Here is a 22,892-nt window from a genome sequence, read left to right as displayed (position 1 = left end):
GTTAAGATGTAGTTTTTATGTAAAACAGATGATTGCCAATGCAAACAAATGTTCACCTTCCCCCTGACCCGCTCAATTTGCGTTCAGCCGTGGCAACTTCACCCTACTGGCTAGTACAGTTACGCAAGCAACCAATAAGCTATCGGCGACAAACAGACACTTAAGCTGCATATAATAAAGATAACACTTGATGATGATAAACAACTATGTAACTGGCTTATGTATTTACTATACTATACCTTTTGTCATTAGAGTATACTCTATTTATAAAAAATGCCTATTTTGGTGCCCTGGCCGGTTGGCTCAGTGGTAGAGCGTCGGCCTGGCGTGCGGGGGACCCGGGTTTGATTCCTGGCCAGGGCACATAGGAGAAGCGCCCATTTGCTTCTCCACCTCCACCCCCTCCTTCCTCTCTGTCTCTCTCTTCCCCTCCCGCAGCCGAGGCTCCATTGGAGCAAAGATGGCCCGGGCGCTGGGGATGGCTCCTTGGCCTCTGCCCCAGGCGCTAGAGTGGCTCTGGTCGCGGCAGAGCGGCGCCCCTGGAGGGGCAGAGCATTGCCCCCTGGTGGGCAGAGCCTCACCCCTGGTGGGCGTGCTGGGTGGATCCCGGTCGGGCGCATGCGGGAGTCTGACTGTCTCTCCCCGTTTCCAGCTTCAGAAAAATACAAAAAAAAAAAAAAAAAGCCTATTTTGGCCCTAGCCGTTTGGCTCAGTGGTAGAGCATCAGCCTGGCGTGTGGAAGTTCCAGGTTCGATTCCTGGCCAGGGCACACAGGAGAGGCACCCATCTGCTTCTCCACCCCTCCTCCTCTCCTTCTTCTCGGTCTCTCTCTTCCCCTCCCACAGCAAAGGCTCCATTGGAGCAAAAGATGGCCCGGGCGCTGGGGATGGCTCCTTGGCCTCTGCCCCAGGCACTAGAGTGGCTCTGGTCGTGACAGAGTGACGCCTCGGATGGGCAGCGCATCGCCCCCTGGTGGGCGTGCCGGGTGGATCCTGGTTGGGCGCATGCGGGTGTCTGTCTGACTGTCTCCCCATTTCCAGCTTCAGAAAAGTACAAAAAAAAAAAAATCTTTATTCTTAAAAAATACATCATTAATTTTTTTTTTAATTTCTTGAATTAGCCTGACCAGGCGGTGGCGCAGTGGATAGAGCGTCGGGCTGAAACACGGAGGACTCAGGTTCGAGACCCCGAGGTCGCCAGCTTGAGCGCAGGCTCAACTGGTTTGAGCAAAAGCTCACCAGCTTGGACCCAAGGTCGCTGGCTCGAGCAAGGGGTTACTCGGTCTGCTGAAGGCCCGCAGTCAAGGCACATATGAGAAAGCAATCAATGAACAACTAAGGTGTCACAAGGAAAAACCGATGATTGATGCTTCTCACCTCTCTCCGTTCCTGTCTGTCTATCCCTCTCTGACTCTCTGTCTCAGTAAAAAAAATAAAAATAAAAAAATAAAAAATAAATTCTTGATTGAGTTTAGAGAGAGACAGGGAAACATCAATTTTTTCTTGCATGTGCCCTGACGGGGTTAAACCAGCAACCTGTGTGCAGTAGGGCAACACTAACCCACCCAGCTTTTCAGGCTGGGGCGGAAAACACACCTTAAGGTAGTGGTCTCCAACCTTTTTTGGGCCACGGACCAGTTTAATGTCAGAAAATATTTTCACAGACCGACCTTTAGGTTGGGACAAATAAATGTATCACGTGACTGAGACAAGTGTCAAGAGTCTTAGACGAATGTCATAGGGAATCTGGTCTTTTTTTTTTTTTTTTTTCTGAAGCTGGAAACGGGGAAAGACAGTCAGACAGACTCCTGCATGTGCCCGACCGGGATTCACCCGGCACGCCCACCAGGGGCAACACTCTGCCCACCAGGGGGCGATGCTATGTCCCTCCGGGGCGTCACTCTGCCATGACCAGAGCCACTCTAGTGCCTGGGGCAGAGGCCAAGGAGCCATCCCCAGCGCCCGGGCCATCTTTGGTCCAATGGAGCCTTGGCTGCAGGAGGGGAAGAGAGAGACAGAGAGGAAGGGGGGGGTGGAGAAGCAAATGGGCGCTTCTCCTATGTGCCCTGGCCGGGAATCGAACCCGGGTCCCCCGCACGCCAGGCCGACGCTCTACCGCTAAGCCAACCGGCCAGGGCGGAATCTGGTCATTTTTTAAAACTAAAACATCGTTCAGACTGAAATATAAATAAAACGGAAATAACATAAGTTATTTATTCTTTCTCTGAAGACCGGTACCAAATGGCCCACGGACTGGTAGCGGTCCACAGCCCGGGGGTTGGGGACCATTGCCTTAAGGTATTCAGTGGCTTAAGCGTCATGCTATCATAAACATATTCACAAATGGCTATGAGCAAAATGAATAAAGCAGTTTATATGTGCTCATACATGTACACATATGCACATGAGAGAAAGTAAATGTGGCAAACCTTAACTCGTCAGTCTAGGTCAAAGGTATATAAAGAATCATGGCACTAATATTTTGAAATTTTTGTATATTTCAAAATTTTAAAATAGAGTTGGGAAATAAATTTTTAGAAATTGAGACAAATACACTCACTAGAATGGTTAACATTTAAAAAGAAAGAGAGTATTAAATATTGGTAAGAATATGGAACTGAGTATTTCTCATGTCATTGGAAAGGATGGTACAACTACTTTGGAAAAGAACTGATTTTTATAGAATCAGACACATACCTACTCTATGACTCAACAATTTTGCCTTCAGGTACTTTACTAAAATGGGGACAAAATTCACAAAACATCCACAGCATTATTCATAAGATATTTTAAAAAATGAGAAAGCCTGACCTGTGGTGGCGCCATGGATAAAACATCGACTTGGAATGCTGAGGTTGCCGGTTCAAAACCCTGGGCTTGCCCGGTCAAGGCACATATGGGAGTTGAAGCTTCCTGCTCCTCCCCCCCTCCTTCCTCTCTCTCTCTCTCTCTCTCTCTCTCTCCTCTAAAATGAATAAATAAATAAAAATAATTTTAAAAAAATGAGAAATAGATCAGGTATCTATCAATAGATAAATGGATAAGTAAACTGGTACTTTTATGTAATGAAATACTACTAATAAAAAGGAATGAACTAACATCAACAATAAGACATACTGACATCATGGACCCCTTGGTATTATGCTCTGAGAAGTACACAATATAATTTCTGTGGCAGTTTGGACAAAAAATGTGTAACCATTTTCCAATCGTGAGAAAACATCAGACAAATTCAAACTGAGGTGTGTTCTCTAAGATAACTAACCAGTACTCTTCAAAGTGCTAGCATCATGAAAGACTAGAAATCATTGAAAACTGTCACAGACTTGAGCAGACTACATAAGGAGAAATAACAACAAAATGCTACGTGGGAGTCTGGATTAGATCCTTAACCAGAAAGAAAAAAAAAAATTAGAAAATTAGTGAAATCCGCATGAAGTGGTGAAGGTTTGTAGTTTAAGTAGTATTGTAACATGAATTCCCTGGTTTTGATATTGTACTATGGTTACATAAAATGTTAATAACTTGGGGCAACTGGTTGAGGAATATATGGAATCTCTGTACATATTTTTGCATTTTTTGTGTGATATTAAAATTAATTCAAAATAAAAAGTAAAAAAAGAAAAAGGAATGAGCTACAAATACATGCAACAACATGCATGAACCTTAGAAACATTGTACTGAGTGAAAGAAGTCTCACACAAGAGAGTACACATACTGTGTGATTCCATTTGTGTGAAATCCTAGAACAGGCAAATTAATTTACATAGAATAAATCAAAATAGCAGTTACCTCAAGGAGGAAGGGGACAAGAATTGATCATGAAGGGGAATGATGGAACTTCCTGGAGTAGTGGCAATGTTCTCTATCTTGATAGGGGTTTGAATTATTCTTTTTTTTTTTTTAGCAATTTGTACTCAAACACAGGCTTTAATGGGCTTTTACTACATTTAAAAACATTACTAGGGGAAGGGTTCATAAGCTTCACAGAATTGCCAGGCGTCCCCAGCAGATGAAAGGTCAAGAATGCCTCTATCTGGCGTGTTCCAGGCAAGGCTGCTCTGCCCGCTGGGGCGTGGAGGGAAGCCCGCAGCGCTGAGCTGGGACTGATGAGGGGCCGCGGGAGGAGCAGAGCAGCCTGGAGTTGCTACTGAGATTGATACTGTCGTCACAGCCGAATCTACACCGCCTCTCCATCCTCCGTGTGGATTCGTAGATGGCGGTCCAAATCTTTCATGCCGTGAACAGTTTTGAAGTGGCAACCTGGATAGCAACAGTTGAATGTCCTTTCTGCCAGGGTGGCCGTTGGTTCCTTTGACTCGGAGGGAAGAGCTGCGGCCGGGGCTTTCTGGGCGTCACTGCTGTCGGTGGAGGGACAGCTTGGTTTCGGAGCATCGTGATCTAGTTCTGAAGCCAGTTCCCCGACCACCTCGCGGGCCGCCTCCGCCAACTCGGCGCGCGCAGGCTGCGGCTCCTTGCAGTGGAAGTGCCAGGGCTTAGTCTGCTTGCGCCGCGACATGGCGCAACGATCCGGGCTCCCGGCGAGTCCCTACAAGTGGCCTACTTCTTACAACCCGTTCTCGGAGTTCGGCGATTACACTCCCTCTGCCAGAGCGCACATGTCCCGGCAATCGGGTTTGAATTACTTAAGTGTATGCTTTGGTCAAACCTCAGTAAAGAAAAAAAAAACCTCACTGAATGCACACTTACAACTTGTGCATTTTGCATGCAAACTTTACATTAAAAAATTATAACAGCTATTGAGCTCTAATTCATGGCATGCGTGCCAAAGTATTTAAGGGAAAGAATACTGATACCTGTAATTTACTCTGAAATGCACTGCCTAAAATACATAAGATGGGTTAATTAGGAGTCAACAAACAGCTGCCTGTTTTTATAAATAATGTTTTACTGGAACACAGCCACACCCTTGCATTTATTTATTGTCTATGGCTACTTTCTTGCTACAATAACAAAGTTGAGTAGTTGTGATGGAAATATTCACTATCTGGTTTTTTTTTTTTTTTTTCTTTAGCTGGAAACGGGGAGAGACAGTCAGACAGACTCCCGCATGTGCCCGACCGGGATCCACCCGGCACGCCCACCAGGGGCAAGGCTCTGCCCACCAGGGGGCGATGCTCTGCCCCTCCGGGGGGTCGCTCTGCCGCAACCAGAGCCACTCTAGCGCCTGGGGCAGAGGCCAAGGAGCCATCCCCAGCGCCCGGGCCATCTTTGCTCCAATGGAACCTTGGCTGCAGGAGGGGAAGAGAGAGACAGAGAAGAAGGAGGGGGTGGGAGTGGAGAAGCAAATGGGCGCTTCTCCTATGTGCCCTGACCGGGAATCGAACCCGGGTCCCCCGCACGCCAGGCCGACGCTCTACCGCTGAGCCAACCGGCCAGGGCCACTATCTGGTTCTTGAAATAACAGTTTGTCAATCCCTTTGCTGAGGGATGGGTAGATAAATATAAAGAGCAAGCACAGTAAATGTTAAAGCAGTGACTAAATATGTGTTACATAAAATTCTTTCAACTTTGTTATATATGAATACTTTCATGATAAAATGTTAGAAAAATATAATTCAATCTAAAAAATTCAGTTATCATTTTTTAACTAAAACGGTATTCTCCAGGTTCTGGCTGGTTGGCTGAATGGTAGAGGTCAGCCGCCCAAGCATGTTGAAGTCCCGGGTTCGATTCCTGACCAGGGCACACAGAAGCGCCCATCTGCTTCTCCACCTTTCCCCCTCTCTCTTCTCTCTATCTCTCTCTTCCCCTCCTGCAGCCAAGGCTTCACTGGAGCAAAAGTTGGCCCAAGTGCTGAGGATAGCTCCAAGGTCTCACCTCAGGCACTAGAATGGCTCCAGTTGCAACAGAGCAACAGCCCAAATGGGCAGAGCACTGCCGCCTAGTGGGCTTGCCAGGTGGATCCCAGTCGGGCTCATGTGGGAGTCTGTCTCTCTACTTCCCAGCTTCTCAATTAATTAAAAAAAAAAAAAAAAAAAGGTATTCTCCAACATTAAGAAAACTCTGAGCCTGACCAGGTGGAGGTGCTGTGGTGTTGACCTGGAACTCTGAGAACCCAGGTTCAAAAACCCAAGGTAGTCAGCTTCAGCATGGGATCATAGTCATGTCCTCATGGTCGTTGGTTTGAAGCCCTAGGTCCCTGGCTTGAGCAAGGGGTTACTGGCTTGGCTGCAGCCCCTGGTCAAGGAACGTATGAGAAAGCAATCAATGAACAACTAAAGTGCCACAACTACAAGTTGATGCTTCTCATCTCTCTCCCTTCCTGTCAGTCCCTCTGTCTCTTTTACTTAAAACATAAAATAAAAAGAAAACCTCAGATTATTAAAATGATATACAACTTCCCTTAGAACATCTGACAATATTAAGTTCACAAGGGGTTTTATTCATAGTAAAGAAGCCATTCCCCTTTCCATCAATACAGGTGGGTCTTCCAGAGAAAATAGCTGACACAGACCAGTATTTCTCACAACCAGCCTTTCCTTGAGCTCATGATCCTTGTTTTGTTTTATTCAGCCTAAGACTAATTAGACTCTGGTTAATGTTCTAGACATTCCTATAAGCACACAGCTAGCAAACAGACTAGTTTACCAGGGATGGTTGACTCACTGACCGATATATCACAGATTCATGTATGACCGGACGGACTCCTGGGGAGGACTGTGGGTATGTCTTCATAAGACTTATTTGCAGAAGCTAGCTTGACCAGGAGGTGGCGCAGTGGATACAGCATCGAACTGGGATGTGGAGGACTCAGGTTCAAGACCCCTACGTCACCAGCTTGAGCGCAGGTTCATCTGGTTTGAGCAAAGCTCACCAGCTTGGACCCAAGGTTGCTGGCTCGAGCAAGGGGTTACTCGGTCTGCTGTAGCCCCACGGTCAAGGCACATATGAGAAAGCAATCAATGAACTAAGGTGTTGCAATGAAAAACTAATGATTGATGCTTCTCATCTCTCTCCGTTCCTGTCTGTCTGTCCCTATCTATCCCTCTCTCTGTAAAAAAACAAACAAATTCCAAAAAAAAAAAAAAAAAAAAAAACATTTGCAGGAGCTGGGTACTACGAGAATTCTAATCCCATCCTTCCTGTCTCTGCATATTGGGGGCTCCCCAGTAGGCGCAGTACCTCAGCCATTCCTGTGGCTTCAGTGCATGGCCCTCAAAGCAGAGAAGACACAGGAAATGAAGATTCCTTGTTTACAGGAGGTAGCCCCTGCTCTCTATTTCCACCAAGGGAGGAAACACAAGCCCACGCAGAGATCCCTATGCTGGGGCCCTGCAGACACACAGCATTCTGTGTGCACCCATGCCAAGGTCTTCATGGAGAAGCAATCCCAAGAGGTGCCCCACACCTAAGGTCTGAGAAGCAGTCACACACTTCCAGGGAGTAAACTGGCACTGATGAAGAGAATGCCACGCTGACATCTCTGCAGAAATTATTCCGCAGCATGAATCCAGACCCTTTAAGCTAAACCAAGGTCATGCAAACCTGAGCGCTTCCGTTATGCATGACCAAACTGCATGGCAAACTCGAAAGTGTTTTCCCTTTTTCACTGATTTTATTTTTAAATTAATTTATGGTACTGATTTTTAGAGGGAAAGGGTAAGAGAGATAGAAACTTTGATCTGTTTCTCTATGTGTCCTAACCAAGGATTGAACCAACAACCTCTATGTATTGGGGTGACTCTCTAACCCAGTGGTCGGCAAACCGCGTCTCGTGAGCCACATGTGGCTCTTTAGTCCCTTGAGTGCGGGCGCAAAGGCCAGCTTAGGCGTACCCTAATTAAGTTAATAACAATGTACCTACCTATATAGTTTAAGTTTAAAAAATCTGGCTCTCAAGAGAAATTTCAATCCTAGTACTGTTGATATTTGGCTCTGTTGACTAATGAGTTTGCCAACCACTGCTCTAACCAACCAAGCTTCCCATGCAGGGCTTTTGAAATTCATTTTGGAGAGGAAGGATGAGGGTGAAAAAGAGAGAGAGAGAGGAAAAAAAAGGGGGAGAGAGAAAGAAATGAAGAGGGGGATAGAGAGGGAAATATCAACTTATTGTATAACTGATTAATACATTCATTGGTTGATTCTTTTTTTTTTATTATTCATTTTTAGAGAGGAGAGAGAGAGGGAGAGAGACAGAGGGAGAGAGAGGAGAGAGAGACAGAGAGAGAGAAGGGGGGAGGAGCTGGAAGCATCAACTCCCATATGTGCCTTGACCAGGCAAGCCCAAGGTTTTGAACCAGCGACCTCAGCATTTCCAGGTCGACGCTTTATCCACTGCGCCACCATAGGTCAGGCTCATTGGTTGATTCTTGTATGTGCCCTGACCAGGGATTGAACCCACAATCCTGGCATATCAAAATGATACTCTAACCAACTAAACTAACCAGACAGGTCCTAAGGTAAATCTAAAGTTTTATGTCTCATATGAATGTGGCTAGGATACTAAAAACTGTTTAAATGACAAACAGGAAAAAAGCAAACAGACAAAAATACTTTTAAAATCAATGTTACCTGATCAAGATTTTTGAAAAGAAGAATATCTTTGCAAGCGTCCTGAAGTCTGCATCTCTGTTCATCGGTTTTAGGATGAATCACCTGCCAATACAAATAAAACCAAGAAAAATTTAAATTCCATTTAAAGATATTACTTTACTTACAAATTGGTATATTTCTCTCTTCTAAAAAATGGGAAAAATTAAGAGCGTGTTTACTGTAATCTTAATTCCATAGAAATCTGGAGCAGTGCCTTGATTGTGAAGAATAACATGAGGAGGGTGAAGAGCACCCGCCCTGGAGCCACCACCGGCTGTGTGGCTGCCGGCAAGTCAGCACCACCGGGAGCCTCAGAGTCCTCATTTGTAAAGCAGAGGTTATACATAAACTTGTTCATTCAACAAATATTAGGTATCTACTAGATGCCACGCACTGTCCTACCTCTGGGGACACAGTAATGAACACATAGACAAAAACATCTGCTCCTAGATGCAATTAATACAAAATTGTTTTTTTTACAGGTGGGGGTTGGGGTACGACAGACAGGGACAGACAGGCTGGAAGGGAGAGAGATGAGAAGCATCAATTCTTCACTGCAGCATCTTAGTTGTTCACTGATTGCTTTATTATCATGGTCGCTGGTTTAAGCCCAAAGGTTGCTGGGCTTGAGTCCAAAGGTTGCTGGTTTGAAACTCAAGGTCGTTGGCTTAGAGAAGGGGTCACTTGCTATGCAGGAGCCCCTGGTCAAGGCACACATGAGAAAGCAATCAATGAATAGCTAGGGTGCCGCAATCAATAGCTCCTGGCTTGAGCAAGGAGTCACTCGGTCTGCTGTAGCCCCTCAGTCAAGGCACAGATGAGAAATCAATCAATGAACAACTAAGGAACCGCAATGAAGAATTGATGTTTCTCATCTCTCTCCCTTCCTGTCTGTCTGTCCCTATCTGTCCGTCTCTCTGACTCTCTCTGTCTCTGTCACAAAAAAATAAATAAATAAAAATAGATAATCAGGAATTCATGTTTAGTTTTGAAAGCTAAGCAAAGATGGAAAGTAAGCAGTGGGTATACAAGCTAGAGTTCAAACATCAAGAAATAATAATAATTAATAGTAGTGGTGGTATCCAAAAATTAATTATAAAGATTAAATAAGTTAATAAATGCAGTGTTTAAAACAATACCTGACATTTAGTAGGTGCTCCAAACTATTACTATTATTAAAGTTAATAAATACTTTTTGAACTAAAAAATAAGTATTGCTAGTATTGCTGTTACAATTGAGAAGTCCACTGAGGTCCTTCTTAAGTCTGTCCCTATTTGTCCCTCTCTCTGTCACAAAAAAAAGGCAATATGGAAATCTTTTTTTTTCTTTAAAAAAATGTTTTCCATTTTAGTACATTTTTAATTATTTTTATTTATTTATTTATTTATTTATTTATTTTAGAGGGGGGAGAGAGAGAGAGAGAGAGAGAGAGAGAGAGAGAGAGAGAGAGAAGGGGGGGAGGAGCAGGACGCTTCAACTCCCATATGTGCCCCGACCAGGCAAGGCCAGGGTTTTGAACCGGTGACCTCAGCATTCCAGGTCGACGCTTTATCCACTGCGCCACCACAGGTTAGGCCATTTTAGTACATTTTTTAAAATGATTTTAATTTGCATTTACACAAATTCAAGTGTCCCACCGAATATATCCCCCCACCCCTTTAATCCTCCTCAGTCCCCCCTATGCCCCTCCCCCCAATGCCTTGTCCCCTTCCCTCCAGGATTGGAAATATCTTAAATAACAGTTTTATTTTGTCAGGTATTATTAATATTTTTTCATTAATATTTTAAAACTCCTAACAATCTAGTTTGGTGTACCTCTTTTATTGTTCTATTTAAGTATTAAATCCATGAAATAATAAACTACCTTTCAGTATATCATTTTTTGTTGTTTTTTGAATTAATTTATTTTTACAGGAACAGAGAGAGAGTCAGAGAGAGGGATAGATAGGGACAGGCAGACAGGAACGGAGAGAGATGAGAAGCATCAATCATCAGTTTCTCGTTGCGACACTTTAGTTGTTCACTGATTGCTTTCTCATATGTGCCTTAACTGGGGGGCTACAGCACCGAGTAACCTGTTGCTCGAGCCAGCGACCCTGAACACAAGCTGGTGAGCTTTTTGTTCAAGCCAGATGAGCCCGTGCTCAAGCTGGAGACCTCGGGGTCACAAACCTCAGTCCTTCCGCATCCCAGTCTGATGCTCTATCCACTGTGCCATCAACTGGTCAGAGAGAGGGACAGATAGGGACAGACGGACAGGAAGGAAGAGAGATGAGAAGCATCAATTCTTCATTGCGGAACCTTAGTTGTTCAATGATTGCTTTCTCATATGTGCCTTGACCGTGGGGTACAGAAGACCGAGTAACCCCTTGCTCGAGCCAGCGACCTTGGGTCATCTGGTGAGCTTTGCTCAAACCAGATGAGCCCGCACTCAAGCTGGCGACCTTGGGGTCTTGAACCTGGGTCCTCCACATCCCAGTCCAATGCTCTATCCACTGCGCAACCATCTGGTCAGGCTGTCTCTCTCTCTTGCTCTCTCTCCTCTTTCTAAAAATGATTAAATAAAAATCTAAAAAAAACCCAAAAAGGCACCTTGTTGAGATTTTAATTTTAATTATCAGTAAAATTAGATTTGATGGAGAGAAGAGTTAGGGGAGTGAGTAGGAAATAAAACAATTCTACCTAGTACCTTTTGCTGCCATTCTTACCCTTGGATCAGTATCTTCCTCTTCCTCATCAGGATTAAACGTCTCAGCACAAACTAAATTTGGAGAGAAAAAAATAAAGAGAAAAATGAATAAAACAGAAACAAGAAAAATAGGAAGTGAACACAATTTCCTTTTATTCATGGTTTGCTAAAGCTGTAATTTTTTAAATCCCTTCTTTCAATTAACAAATATATTAAGAACCCACTAATGCCAGGCATTCTGTTTGGTGCTGAAAAGCCAGCTCTTTAGGAATTGGTAGTTCAGAATAGAAAAGAGATGATAAAATAGGGTGGGGCAAAAGTAGGCTTATAGGTGTTCGTATGGAAAATAATACAAAAATAAACTCTATTTCACGTGTACACACAACTGTATACCTACTTCTGCCTCACCCTGTATATCATCTACTAAATCCTACAGTAGTGGCAAGGTCAAGCAAGGAGGTGCTGTCTCTGCTGAGTTATAAAGGAGGAATGGAAAACCACAAAGTACAACATAAGCAATATTAACAGATATGGACTAATTATGAACAAAATCAATTAGAATAACTCACCATCATTATGTACATCAGAGGTCCCCAAAATATGGCCTGCAGGCCACATGTGGCCCCCTGAGGCCATTTATACAGCCGCAGCACTTCCAGAAGGGTTACCTCTTTCATTGGTGGTCAGGCATCACTCACGTACAGTACTATTCAATACTTCTGGTGACGCGGGAGGCATGCGTCATGGCTCCAGAAGCGCGTCATATGACGCACATCCGGTCTGCGGCTATGGCCCCCCACATCACCGGAAGCAGTGTGGAATAACAGCAGAAGCAGGAAGAAAGGCAAAGCACTATAACTATTACTACACGGTACAATGGCCCCCATACTCCCCCAAATGTACAACAACATAATGGCCCCTATAACCTCCCTTTGCCCAAAAGTCTCCCCCACATTACTACACATCATATTTCCCCTATTATAAGACCCTGTCTTAAATTAATTTTACCCCCAAAAGACGGGGGCTGTCTTATTTTTAGTTCCCATCGAAATACTGGTCAGTTTGTTGATTTAAATTTACTTGTTCTTTATTTTAAATATTGTATTTGTTCCCGTTTTTTTTTTTACTTTAAAATAAGATATGCGCGGTGTGCATAGGGATTTGTTCATAGTTTTTTTTATAGTCCGGCCCTCCAACGGTCCGAGGGACAGTAAACTAGTTTGGGGACTAGTTTACTGTGTAAAAAGTTTGGGGACCCCTGATGTACATGAATGGCTTAAAAGATTTGTCTGTCATAATTCAAAGATTCAAAAAATATTCACTGAAAGCCTGACCAGGCAGTGGCGCAGTGGACAGAGTGTCGGACTGGCACTGAGGACCCAGGTTGAAACCCCGAGGCCGCCAGCTTGAGCACAGGCTTATCTGGTTTAAGCACAGCTCACCAACTTGAACCGCAGGTCACAAGCTTGAGCTTGTGAGGTCACTTGGTCTGCTGTAGACCCCTGGTCAAGGCACATATGAGAAAGCAATCAATGAACAACTAACGTGCTACAACAAAGAACTGATGCTTCGATTGATGGGGTGGTGGCGCAGTATATAGAGTGTCCGACTGGGAAGCGGAAGGACCCAGGTTCGAGACCTCGAGGTTGCCAGCTTGAGCGCAGGCTCATCTGGTTTGAGCAAAAGCCCACCAGCTTGGACCCAAGGTCGCTGGCTCGAGCAAGGGGTTACACAGTCTGCTGAAGGCCCGCGGTCAAGGCACATATGAGAAAGCAATCAATGAATAACTAAGTTGTCGCAATGCGCAAACAAAAAACTAATAATTGGTGCTTCTCATCTCTCCGGTCCTATCTGTCTGTCCCTATCTACCCCTCTTTCTGACTCTCTCTCTGTCTCTGAAAAATAAATAAATAAATAAATACTTTAAAAAAAGGGAAGAAGAAAAGAACTGATGCTTCTCATCTCTCTCCTTTGCTGTCTCTGTCTCTCTGTCACTAAATAAATAAATAAAATGAATAGTCTTTTTTTTTTTTTTTCCTGAAGCTGGAAACGGGGAGAGACAGTCAGACAGACTACCGTATGCGCCCGACCGGGATCCACCCCGCACGCCCACCAGGGGCGAAGCTCTGCCCACTAGGGGGCGATGCTCTGTCCCTCCGGGGCATCGCTCTGCTGTGACCAGAGCCACTCCAGCGCCTGGGGCAGAGGCCAAGGAGCCATCCCCAGCGCCCGGACCATCTTTGCTCCAATGGAGCCTCAGCTGCGGGAGGGGAAGAGAGAGACAGAGAGGAAGGAGAGGGGGAGGGGTGGAGAAGCAAATGGGCGCTTCTCCTATGTGCCCTGGCCGGGAATCGAACCCGGGTCCCCCGCACACCAGGCCGACGCTCTACCGCTGAGCCAACCGGCCAGGGCCTGAATAAAGTCTTTAAAAAAAAAAAAAAATTTCCAAAGCCTGACCTGTGGTGGCACAGTGAATCAAGTGTCAACCTGGAATGCTGAGGTCGCCAGTTCAGAACCAAAGGCTTGCCCGGTCAAGGCACGTGTAAGAAGCAACTACTACACGTTGATGCTCCCCACCCCTCCCCGTCTCATCTCCCCCCTGTATAAAAGCAGTAATAAAATCTTTAATAAGAACAAAATAAATAAATAAAAATTTCAAAAGGTGACCTGGCCAGTTGGCTCTGTTGGTTAGAGCATTGTTCCCATATACCAAAGTTGCAGAATTGATCCCCAAAGAGGGTACATACGAGAATCAACCAATGAATACATAAATAAGTGGAACAACAAATCAATGATTCTCTCTCTCTAAAATCAATACAACTTTTTAAAATTTCAAAAGGTTAATCATGACAGAAATTTACTCATACTTAAAAATAATCTAGACCTTAATAGATAAAAGGATAGCCTGACCAGGCAGTGGCGCAGTGGATAGAGCGTCGGACTGGGATGCGGAAGACCCAGGCTCGAGACCCCGAGGTTGCCAGCTTGAGCGCGGGCTCATCTGGTTTGAGCAAAAGCTCACCAGCTTGGACCCAAGGTCGCTGGCTCGAGCAAGGGTTACTCAGTCTGCTGAAGGCCCACGGTCAAGGCACATATGAGATAGTAATCAATGAACAACTAAGGTGTCTCAACGAAAAATTGATGATTGATGCTTCTCATCGCTCTGTTCCTGTCTGTCTGTCCCTGTCTATCCCTCTATCTGACTCTCTCTCTGTCTCTGTAAAAAAAAAAAAAAAAAAAATTTATATATATATATATATATATATATATATATATATATAAAAGATAAAAGGATAAAGTATTACCAAACTAGTTCCATATAAGAAAATAAATATAGCATGGCCTATGGTGGCACAGTGGATAGAGCTCTGACCTGGAATGCTGAGGTCGCTAGTTCGAAACCCTGGGTTTGCCAGGTCAAGGCACATACAACAAGCAACCAATGAACAGCTAAAGTGAAGCAACTACTTCTCATCCCTCCCCTCCTTGTTTCTCTGTAAAATCAGTAGGTAAAATCTTTAATTTTTTAAATAAACAAAACCTTTTTTAAAAAATAAAATAAGTACTGATTTCCCATGTTTAGAAAAGATTCATTTTTGTTAATAATCAAAGAAATGCCAAATAAAACAATCTGAGATACTATCTTACATCTAAACTAAAGGGGTAGGCACTGTACACATTAGTGAGATGGTTCTGGAAAACAGGCCTTGGCAGAGCACCTCTCCCTGCAGCCTGTTCTGGAGACTGTCTGTAGTAAGCAGTCCACAGAACAAGCTAATGCAATGCTCAGTCTCTGACCGGGAATGCCACTCCCCACACTATAACTAAGGAAATAATGGAAGTGGCTTGAAAATGTATGCAAGAAGTTAACGGCAGCATAATCTAGAAAACCAGAAATAGTAACAATAAAAGTAGTTTTCAGAAGCCATAATTATGAACATAGAAAATACTGATACAACTAATTATAGCAATATAAAAATACATACACATATATATTCAGAACTTAAAATGAAACAGAATGAAGAAATCAGATACTTTTTATGTCTGAATGCTGTTAACTTTTTATGAAAAATATAAATTTTTTAAAATTTAGCAGTATGGCCTGACCAGGTGGTGGTGCAGTGGATAGAGCGTCGGACTGGGATGCGGAAGGACCCAGGTTCGAGACTCCGCGGTCGCCAGCTTGAGCGCGGGCTCATCTGGCTTGAGTAAAGCTCACCAGCTTGGACCCAAGGTCGCTGGCTCCAGCAAGGGGTTACTCGGTCTGCTGAAGGCCCACGGTCAAGGCATATATGAGAAAGCAATCAATGAACAACTAAGAAGTCGCAACGCGCAACGAAAAACTAATGATTGATGCTTCTCATCTCTCTCTCCGTTCCTGTCTGTCTGTCCCTGTCTATCTCTGCCTCTGTTAAAAAATAAATAAATAAATAAATTTTCACCTTTAAAATTTAGCAGTATGTTTTGACAGAGAACACATACCTGATACTCGCCGATCATATCTAGTAGGAATTGGAACTGCAAAAGAAAGAAGAAACAACATTTAGTCATCAGTAATCAATGACTAACTTGGATGCTGCAACTATGAGTTGATGCTTATCTTCCTCCCTGCTTGCTCATTAAAAAAAAAATTAGGCCCTGGCCGGTTGGCTCAGCGGTAGAGCGTCGGCCTGGCGTGCGGGGGACCCGGGTTCGATTCCCGGCCAGGGCACATAGGAGAAGCGCCCATTTGCTTCTCCACCCCCACCCCCTCCTTCCTCTCTGTCTCTCTCTTCCCCTCCCGCAGCCAAAGCTCCATTGGAGCAAGGATGGCCCGGGTGCTGGGGATGGCTCCTTGGCCTCTGCCCCAGGCGCTAGAGTGGCTCTGGTCGCAGCAGAGCGACGCCCCGGAGGGGCAGGGCGTGGCCCCTGGTGGGCGTGCCAGGTGGATCCCGGTTGGGCGCATGCGGGAGTCTGTCTGACTGTCTCTCCCCGTTTCCAGCTTCAGAAATACAAAAAAAAAAAAAAATTAGCCTGGCCTGTGGTGGCACACTGCTAAAGCATTCACCTGGAAATGCTGAGGTTCGAACCCCTGGACCGGTTTGAAACCCTGGGCTTGCCAGGTCAAGGCATTTTCAACAAGCAATCTGTGAACAACTAAAGTGAAGCAACTATGAGTTGGTACTTCTCCCACCCCCACTTCCTCTCTCTGTAAAATCAATAAATAAAATCTTTAAAAAAAATAAGTAATCCACCCACCACCAAAGAAAGATGATAAATATATGTAGTGGTGTACCTGGTATGTGCCATGCTCTATAGCAGACAATTAAGGGAATAGCAGTGATCCAAAAAACCCCTGATTTCATGGAGCCTGCATTCTAGCTTGATGGGTATGAGAGAAGTTCCTTGGATCATTTGAAACATAAGTGCCTGTCACTCAGGTAGACAGATGAAATGAACACCACCTTAAGCCCTCAACCCAGACCTAATAGATTTCCATAATTAAAGCCCACTAAACATTAGTACACAACCTAAAATTATAAAAGACATAGTGAAACAATTTAGCATGGTGCTATCAAAGGATACCTCAAACACATGGTTATACATGAAGATTATAGAACTATTATAAAATAAAACAGTATGCTTAAAATAAAGACATAAATGGAGTCAAAAGCATAAAGAAGAAAAGATACAACCAAAAACAACCATAGAGACTTGAGGAAAATTAAAACCATAAAACCTTGAACTTCTAGGGAATAAAAACAGCCACTGAAATTAAAAACTATAATGTGGCCCTGGAGGGTGGCTCAGTGGATAGAGTGTTGGCCTAGTGTATGGACGTCCAGAGTTTGATTCCCGGTCAGAGCAACACAGGAAAAGCATTTTGGAAACCATCCTGTGACAGAGAAATATTCAGAAGCAATAAACTGGTTATTTATGTCTTTTCTTTCTCCATCTGGGGGAGGAGAGCAGAAACAAAAATTAAAGTACTTGATAAAGATTCCCTCGGATGCAATTGCAAAACAAACAAAAAAGAAGTCTAGAGAATAGCAACTAAGATTTAATGGGAGAGGAATTATCAATTGTGAGAAGAGGAAAGACCTCTCCACCCCAGTACTAGGGTACAGCAGGAAAGTCCTCCAGTATAGAATACCTGTCTTCTTGCTCTGCTGATTCTCCACCTGCAGGCTCTCTGCTTCTCCCCGGGCCTGGACAGCTAGCTGTAAGACCACTGGAAAGAGGGTATGGGACTTGGACACCCCAATAAGGTGGTACTGAACTGAAACCACTTAGAAACATTCCCTGTGAGTAGATCAGCTGCGGACACAGCATTTTTCTTACACTATGAAGAAAGTGGAGCAAAGGGAACCACTGCAGACTGGATTTTAGAAAAATTACTCCGACTACAGCTGGTGGAGGAAGGTAGTAGCTTAGGTGAGATGGATGGCTGTGGACAGAGGGAAAACAAACGGATTCCACTAAACTGTTCAGTGACAGGCTCAATGTTCACAAATGTCAAAAAAATAAAATTATATCCATACAATTATCAAAGATAAAGTATTCAATATGGATATCATTCAATCTATAAATAAGGTGTTATACATTCCAAAATCATAAAATGTCAGAACTGCAAAGCATCTATAAAGTCATCTGGCCACGGTAGTTCACACAGAACTCTGGTAGATGTCACTGGTACACCTGAATCATCCGACTCCTTCCTTTCTTTCATTACTCACATCTACTTCACTAACAACTCCATCTGCTCTCCCTCCCACTTTATATCTTGAATCAGTCTAGCTCTCTCAATCTCCACTGTCATCCTAGTCTGAAGTCCATCATTTCTTGCCTGGATGACTGCAACAGCCTCCAAATTTGTTTTCCCGCTGACAATCCCAAAATACTCTGGACATGTTTCTGGCTATATCACACTGGCTTTCTCATCAAGTTCCCTCTTACTTCAAGGTCTTCTCCTAGAATGGCTTCTTCACCACTTTACCTAATTAACTCATTTCAAATTCTGGAATTAAGATGGTGTCTACCTCCCTCAGGGTCATCTGTTCAGGGAGACCTCATCTGACCAGCCTGATGAAGTCAAAATATCATTACAGGCTCTGAGAGAACCAAGTATTTTCCTTCAAAGCAGTGAAGGACAGCAGCTCTTGGCCTTGGCACCATCTTCTTAGCAACCTCTGCACCATGAGAGCCAAGTGGAGGAAGAAGCGAATGCGCAGCTGAAGCACAAGAGAAGAATGCTGACAAGAACAGAAATAAAGGAAGCCAGAGGCCAGGGACACTGGCACACATTGTTGGACTGCATGCCTGCTGTATAGAACTTCTCCATGGGTTATAATACATATATGCCATCTGATCACCACGACCACCTTTTGAGAGACACACCCTGCTCTTACAACCAATGAATCAATGTTTCTCTTTCTTTCTTTCCTCTCTCTCTAAAAAAAAAAAAATGTAAAGCCCTTAGTAATAACTCATGTCAATACTAAATACAAGGAAAATGGAGAGGAAATAAAACAGAATAAAGAGAAAAGCAGAAAAAATACATAGTAACTCTCTCATTCAATGTTTATTAAGCACCTATATATGCTAGACAATGGGATTAGAATAGACAGCAAAACAATCAGTCCTCGTGCAGTTTATAATTGTGACAAACAATAAGTAAACACATCCCATAATATAATAAGGTAAAGACTCAGTAGATTCTGAGATATCTTAATAGGAAAAAAATTTACCACATTCTTATTCATTTCAGGTCACAGGCAACTAAAAGCAGAAAAAGGTTTTACTACTTTAAACCTTTATGTCCTAGTTAAACTTTTAAGCCTGACCTGTGGTGGTGCAGTGGATAAAGCATTGATGCAGAACACTGAGGTCGCCAGTTCAAAACCCTGGGCTTGCCTGGTCAAGGCACATATGCGAGTTGATGCTTCCTGCTTCTCCCCCACTTCCCTCTGTCTATAAAAATTAATAAATAAAAACTAAACTTTTAGCCCTGGCCGGTTGGCTCAGTGGTAGAGCGTCGGCCTGGCGTGCAGGAGTATCGGGTTCGATTCCCGGCCAGGGCACACAGGAAAGGCGTCTATCTGCTTCTCCACCCCTCCCCCCTCTCCGTCTCTCTCTTCCCCTCCCACAGCCAAGGCTCCACTGGAGCAAAGTTTCCCGCAGCTGAGGATGGCTCTGTGGTCTCTGCCTCAGGCGCTAGAATGGTTCTTTTTTTTTTTTTTTTTAATTTTTATTCATTTTAGAAAGGAGAGAGAAAGAGAAGGGGGAGGAGCAGGAAGCATCAACTCCCATATGTGCCTTGACCAGGCAAGCCCAGGGTTTTGAACCGGTGACCTCAGCATTTCCAGGTCGACGCTTTATCCACTGCGCCACCACAGGTCAGGCTAGAATGGTTCTGATTGCAGCAGAGCGACGCCCCAAGATGGGCAGAGCATCGCCCCCTGGTGGGCATGCTGGGTGGATCCCAGCCGGGCACATGCAGGAGTCTGTCTGACTGCCTTCCCGTTTCCAGCTTCGGAAAAATACAAAAAAAAAACAAAAAAAAAAAACCACTAAACTTTTGAAAATTAGCACATGCAGGAGTCTGTCTGACTGCCTTCCCGTTTCCAGCTTCGGAAAAATACAAAAAAAAAAACAAAAAAAAAAAACACTAAACTTTTGAAAAATTAGCTCTGTCCTGACATGTGGTGGCACAGTGAGATAAAGCATTGACCTGGAACGCTGAGGTCGCTGGTTCAAAACCCTGGGCTTGCTTGGTAAAGGCATATATCGGAGTTGATGCTTCCTATTCCTCCCCCCTTCTCTCTTTCTCTCTCTTCTCTAAAATGAAGAAATAAAAATTATTTTAAAAAATTAGCTCTGAGCCTGACCAGGCGGCGGCGCAGTAGATAGAGTGTCGGACTGGGATGCCAAGGACCCAGGTTCAAGAGCCCAAGGTCGCCAGCTTGAGCGCGGGCTCATCTGGTTTGAGCAAAAGCTTGGACCCAAGGTTGCTGGCTCAAGCAAGGGGTTACTCGGTTTGCTGAAGGCCCACGGTCCAGGCACATATGAGAAAGCAATCAATGAACAACTAAGGAAGTGGTTCTCAACCTTTCTAATGCTGTGACCCCGCAATACAGTTCCTCATGTTGCGGTGACCCCAAACCAAAAAATAATTTTGGTGGCTACTTCATAACTGTAATTTTGCTACAGTGATGATTCGGAATGTAAATACCTGATATGCATTATGTATTTTCCGATGGCTTTAGGCGACCCCGCTGGGGTTGCGACCCACAGGTTGAGAACTGCTGAACTAAGGTGTCACAATGCGCAACGAAAAACTAATGATTGATGCTTCTCATCTCTCCGTTCCTTTCTATCCCTCTCTCTGACTCTCTCTCTGTCTCTGTAAAAAAAAAAAAAAAAAAAAAAAAAGTTCATTTAAGTAGAGATTTGGGCAAGAAAGCCTCAAGTCTTCCTCGGGATTGACAAAACTGTCTAGAATCTCCACAAAGTTTTATACGTTTGGGCCCGACCTGCATTGGCACAGTGGATAAAGTATCAGCCTGAAATACTGAGAGGTCCTGGGCTTGAGACCGTGTGCTTGAGCGGTCAAGGCACATAGGACAAGCAATCAACGAACATCTAAAGCAGGGGTAAATCTTTTTATACCTACCACCCACTTTTGTATCTCTGATAGTAGTAACATTTTCTTTTCCTTTTTTTTTTTTTTTGTATTTTTCTGAAGCTGGAAACAGGGAGAGACAGTCAGAATCCTGCATGCGCCCGACCGGGATCCACCCGGCACGCCCACCAGGGTCGAGGCTCTGCCCACCAGGGGACGATGCTCTGCCCCTCTGGGGGGTCGCTCTGCTGCGACCAGAGCCACTCTAGCACCTGGGGCAGAGGCCAAGGAGCCATCCCCAGCGCTCAGGCCATCTTTGCTCCAATGGAGCCTTGGCTGCGGGAGGGGAAGAGAGAGACAGATAGGAAGGAGGGGGGCGGGGTGGAGAAGCAAATGGGCGCTTCCCCTATGTGCCCTGGCCGGAAATCGAACCCAGGTCCCCCGCACGCCAGGCCGACGCTCTACCGCTGAGCCAACTGGCCAGGGCCAGTAGTAACATTTTCTAACCGCCCACCAGTTCCACAGTAATGGTGATTTATAAAGTAGGGAAGTAACTTTACTTTATAAAATTTATAAAAAGCAGAGTTACATCAAGTTAAAACATATAATAATAATTACTTACCAAGGATTTTATATCGGATTTTCGCTAAGCTTGGCAGAATAAATCTTTATAAAACAACTTACTATATTTAAATCTATCTTTTTATTTATACTTTGGTTGCTCCACTACTGCCCACCACGAAAGCTGGAACGCCCACTAGTGGGCAGTAGGGACCAGGTTGACTACCCCTGATCTAAAGTGAAGCAATTGCCTGACCAGGCGGTGGCAAAGTGGATAGAGTGTCGGACTGGGATGCGGAGGATCCAGGTGCGAGACCCTGAGGTCACCAGCTTGAGCCCCATGGCTGGCTTGAGCCCAAAAAACACTGGCTTGAGCAAAGGGTCACTGGCTGGGCGGGAGCCCGCATTTAAGGCATGTATGAGGAACAATGAATGAACTAAAAAGTGTCACAACTGGGCCTGACCTGTGGTGGTGCAGTGGGATAAAGCGTCGACCTGGAACACTGAGGTTGCCGGTTCGAAACCCTGGGCTTGCCTGGTCAAGGCACATATGGGAGTTGATGCTTCCTGCTCCTCCCCCTTCTCTCTCTCTCCCCTCTCTCTAAAAATCAATTAAAAAATCAATAAAAATAAAAAAAAGTGTCACAACTATGAGAAGATGCTTCTCATCTCTTTCCCTTCCTGTCTCTCTCTGCCAGTTTAAAAATAAATAAATGTCAACAGTAAAGGGTTACTGAGTACGGTAGTCAACTTACTTTATAATCCTTTCTATCCACCCTAAAAATGAACAGGTTCTGGTTTCCAGTTTAAGAAAGATACATTTTTTTTGTTGTTTTTTTTGTTGTTGTTGTTTTGTTTTTTACAGAGAGAGAGAGAGAGAGAGTCAGAGAGAGGGATAGACAGGGACAGACAGACAGGAACGGTGAGATATGAGAAGCATCGATCATTAGTTTTTCGTTGCAACACCTTAATTGTTCATTGATTGCTTTCTCAGACGTGCCTTGACCATGGGCCTTCAGCAGACCAAGTAACCCCTTGCTTGAGCCAGCTACCTTGGGCTCAAGCTGGTGAGCTTTTTTTTTTTTTTTTTTTTTTTTTTCTCAAACCAGATGAGCCCATGCCTCAAGCTGGCAACCTCGGGGTCTCGAACCTGGGTCTTCTGCATCCCAGTCCAACGCTCTATCCACTGCGCCACCGCCCAGTCAGGCAAGAAAGATACATTTTAAATCTTAAACTAAATCTGGCCTTTTTTGCTGATTTCTAAACATTCTGCAATACCTTGTTTAATCTGTAGAGTATTTCCTTAAAGTTCTATGAAATGAATTTGACGTGCACCAGAGTGAAGAACCATTGCTATAAATTGGTAATATAGAATGAGAGTAGTTTAGAGCCTATTCAGCCTTGAAATTGGGGGAGTTCTCCAGCAATTTAAAGTACATCTGTCCACAGTAGGAAACAGTCCATTTTTATTTTCTAATTCCAAGC

General features: G+C 44.3%; 1 protein-coding gene across 2 annotated transcripts in view; it reads right to left on the bottom strand.

The window, feature by feature from the left end:
• Nucleotides 1-22,892, bottom strand: part of PRKAR2A (protein kinase cAMP-dependent type II regulatory subunit alpha) — a 69,195-nt gene that overhangs the window by 34,192 nt on the left and 12,111 nt on the right. For both annotated transcript variants that reach the window (XM_066244369.1, XM_066244367.1), the window contains exons 2-4: nt 15,728-15,763; nt 11,265-11,317; nt 8,535-8,618 (exon numbers count right to left, since the gene is read on the bottom strand). In XM_066244369.1, the coding sequence (XP_066100466.1) occupies nt 8,535-8,618; nt 11,265-11,317; nt 15,728-15,763 (173 nt within the window). The remainder of the gene's footprint in view (nt 1-8,534; nt 8,619-11,264; nt 11,318-15,727; nt 15,764-22,892) is intronic.

This window comes from Saccopteryx bilineata, chromosome 10, assembly GCF_036850765.1.
Source record: "Saccopteryx bilineata isolate mSacBil1 chromosome 10, mSacBil1_pri_phased_curated, whole genome shotgun sequence".
Classification (NCBI taxonomy): domain Eukaryota; kingdom Metazoa; phylum Chordata; class Mammalia; order Chiroptera; family Emballonuridae; genus Saccopteryx; species Saccopteryx bilineata.
This window is presented reverse-complemented; position numbering and strand designations above follow the sequence as displayed.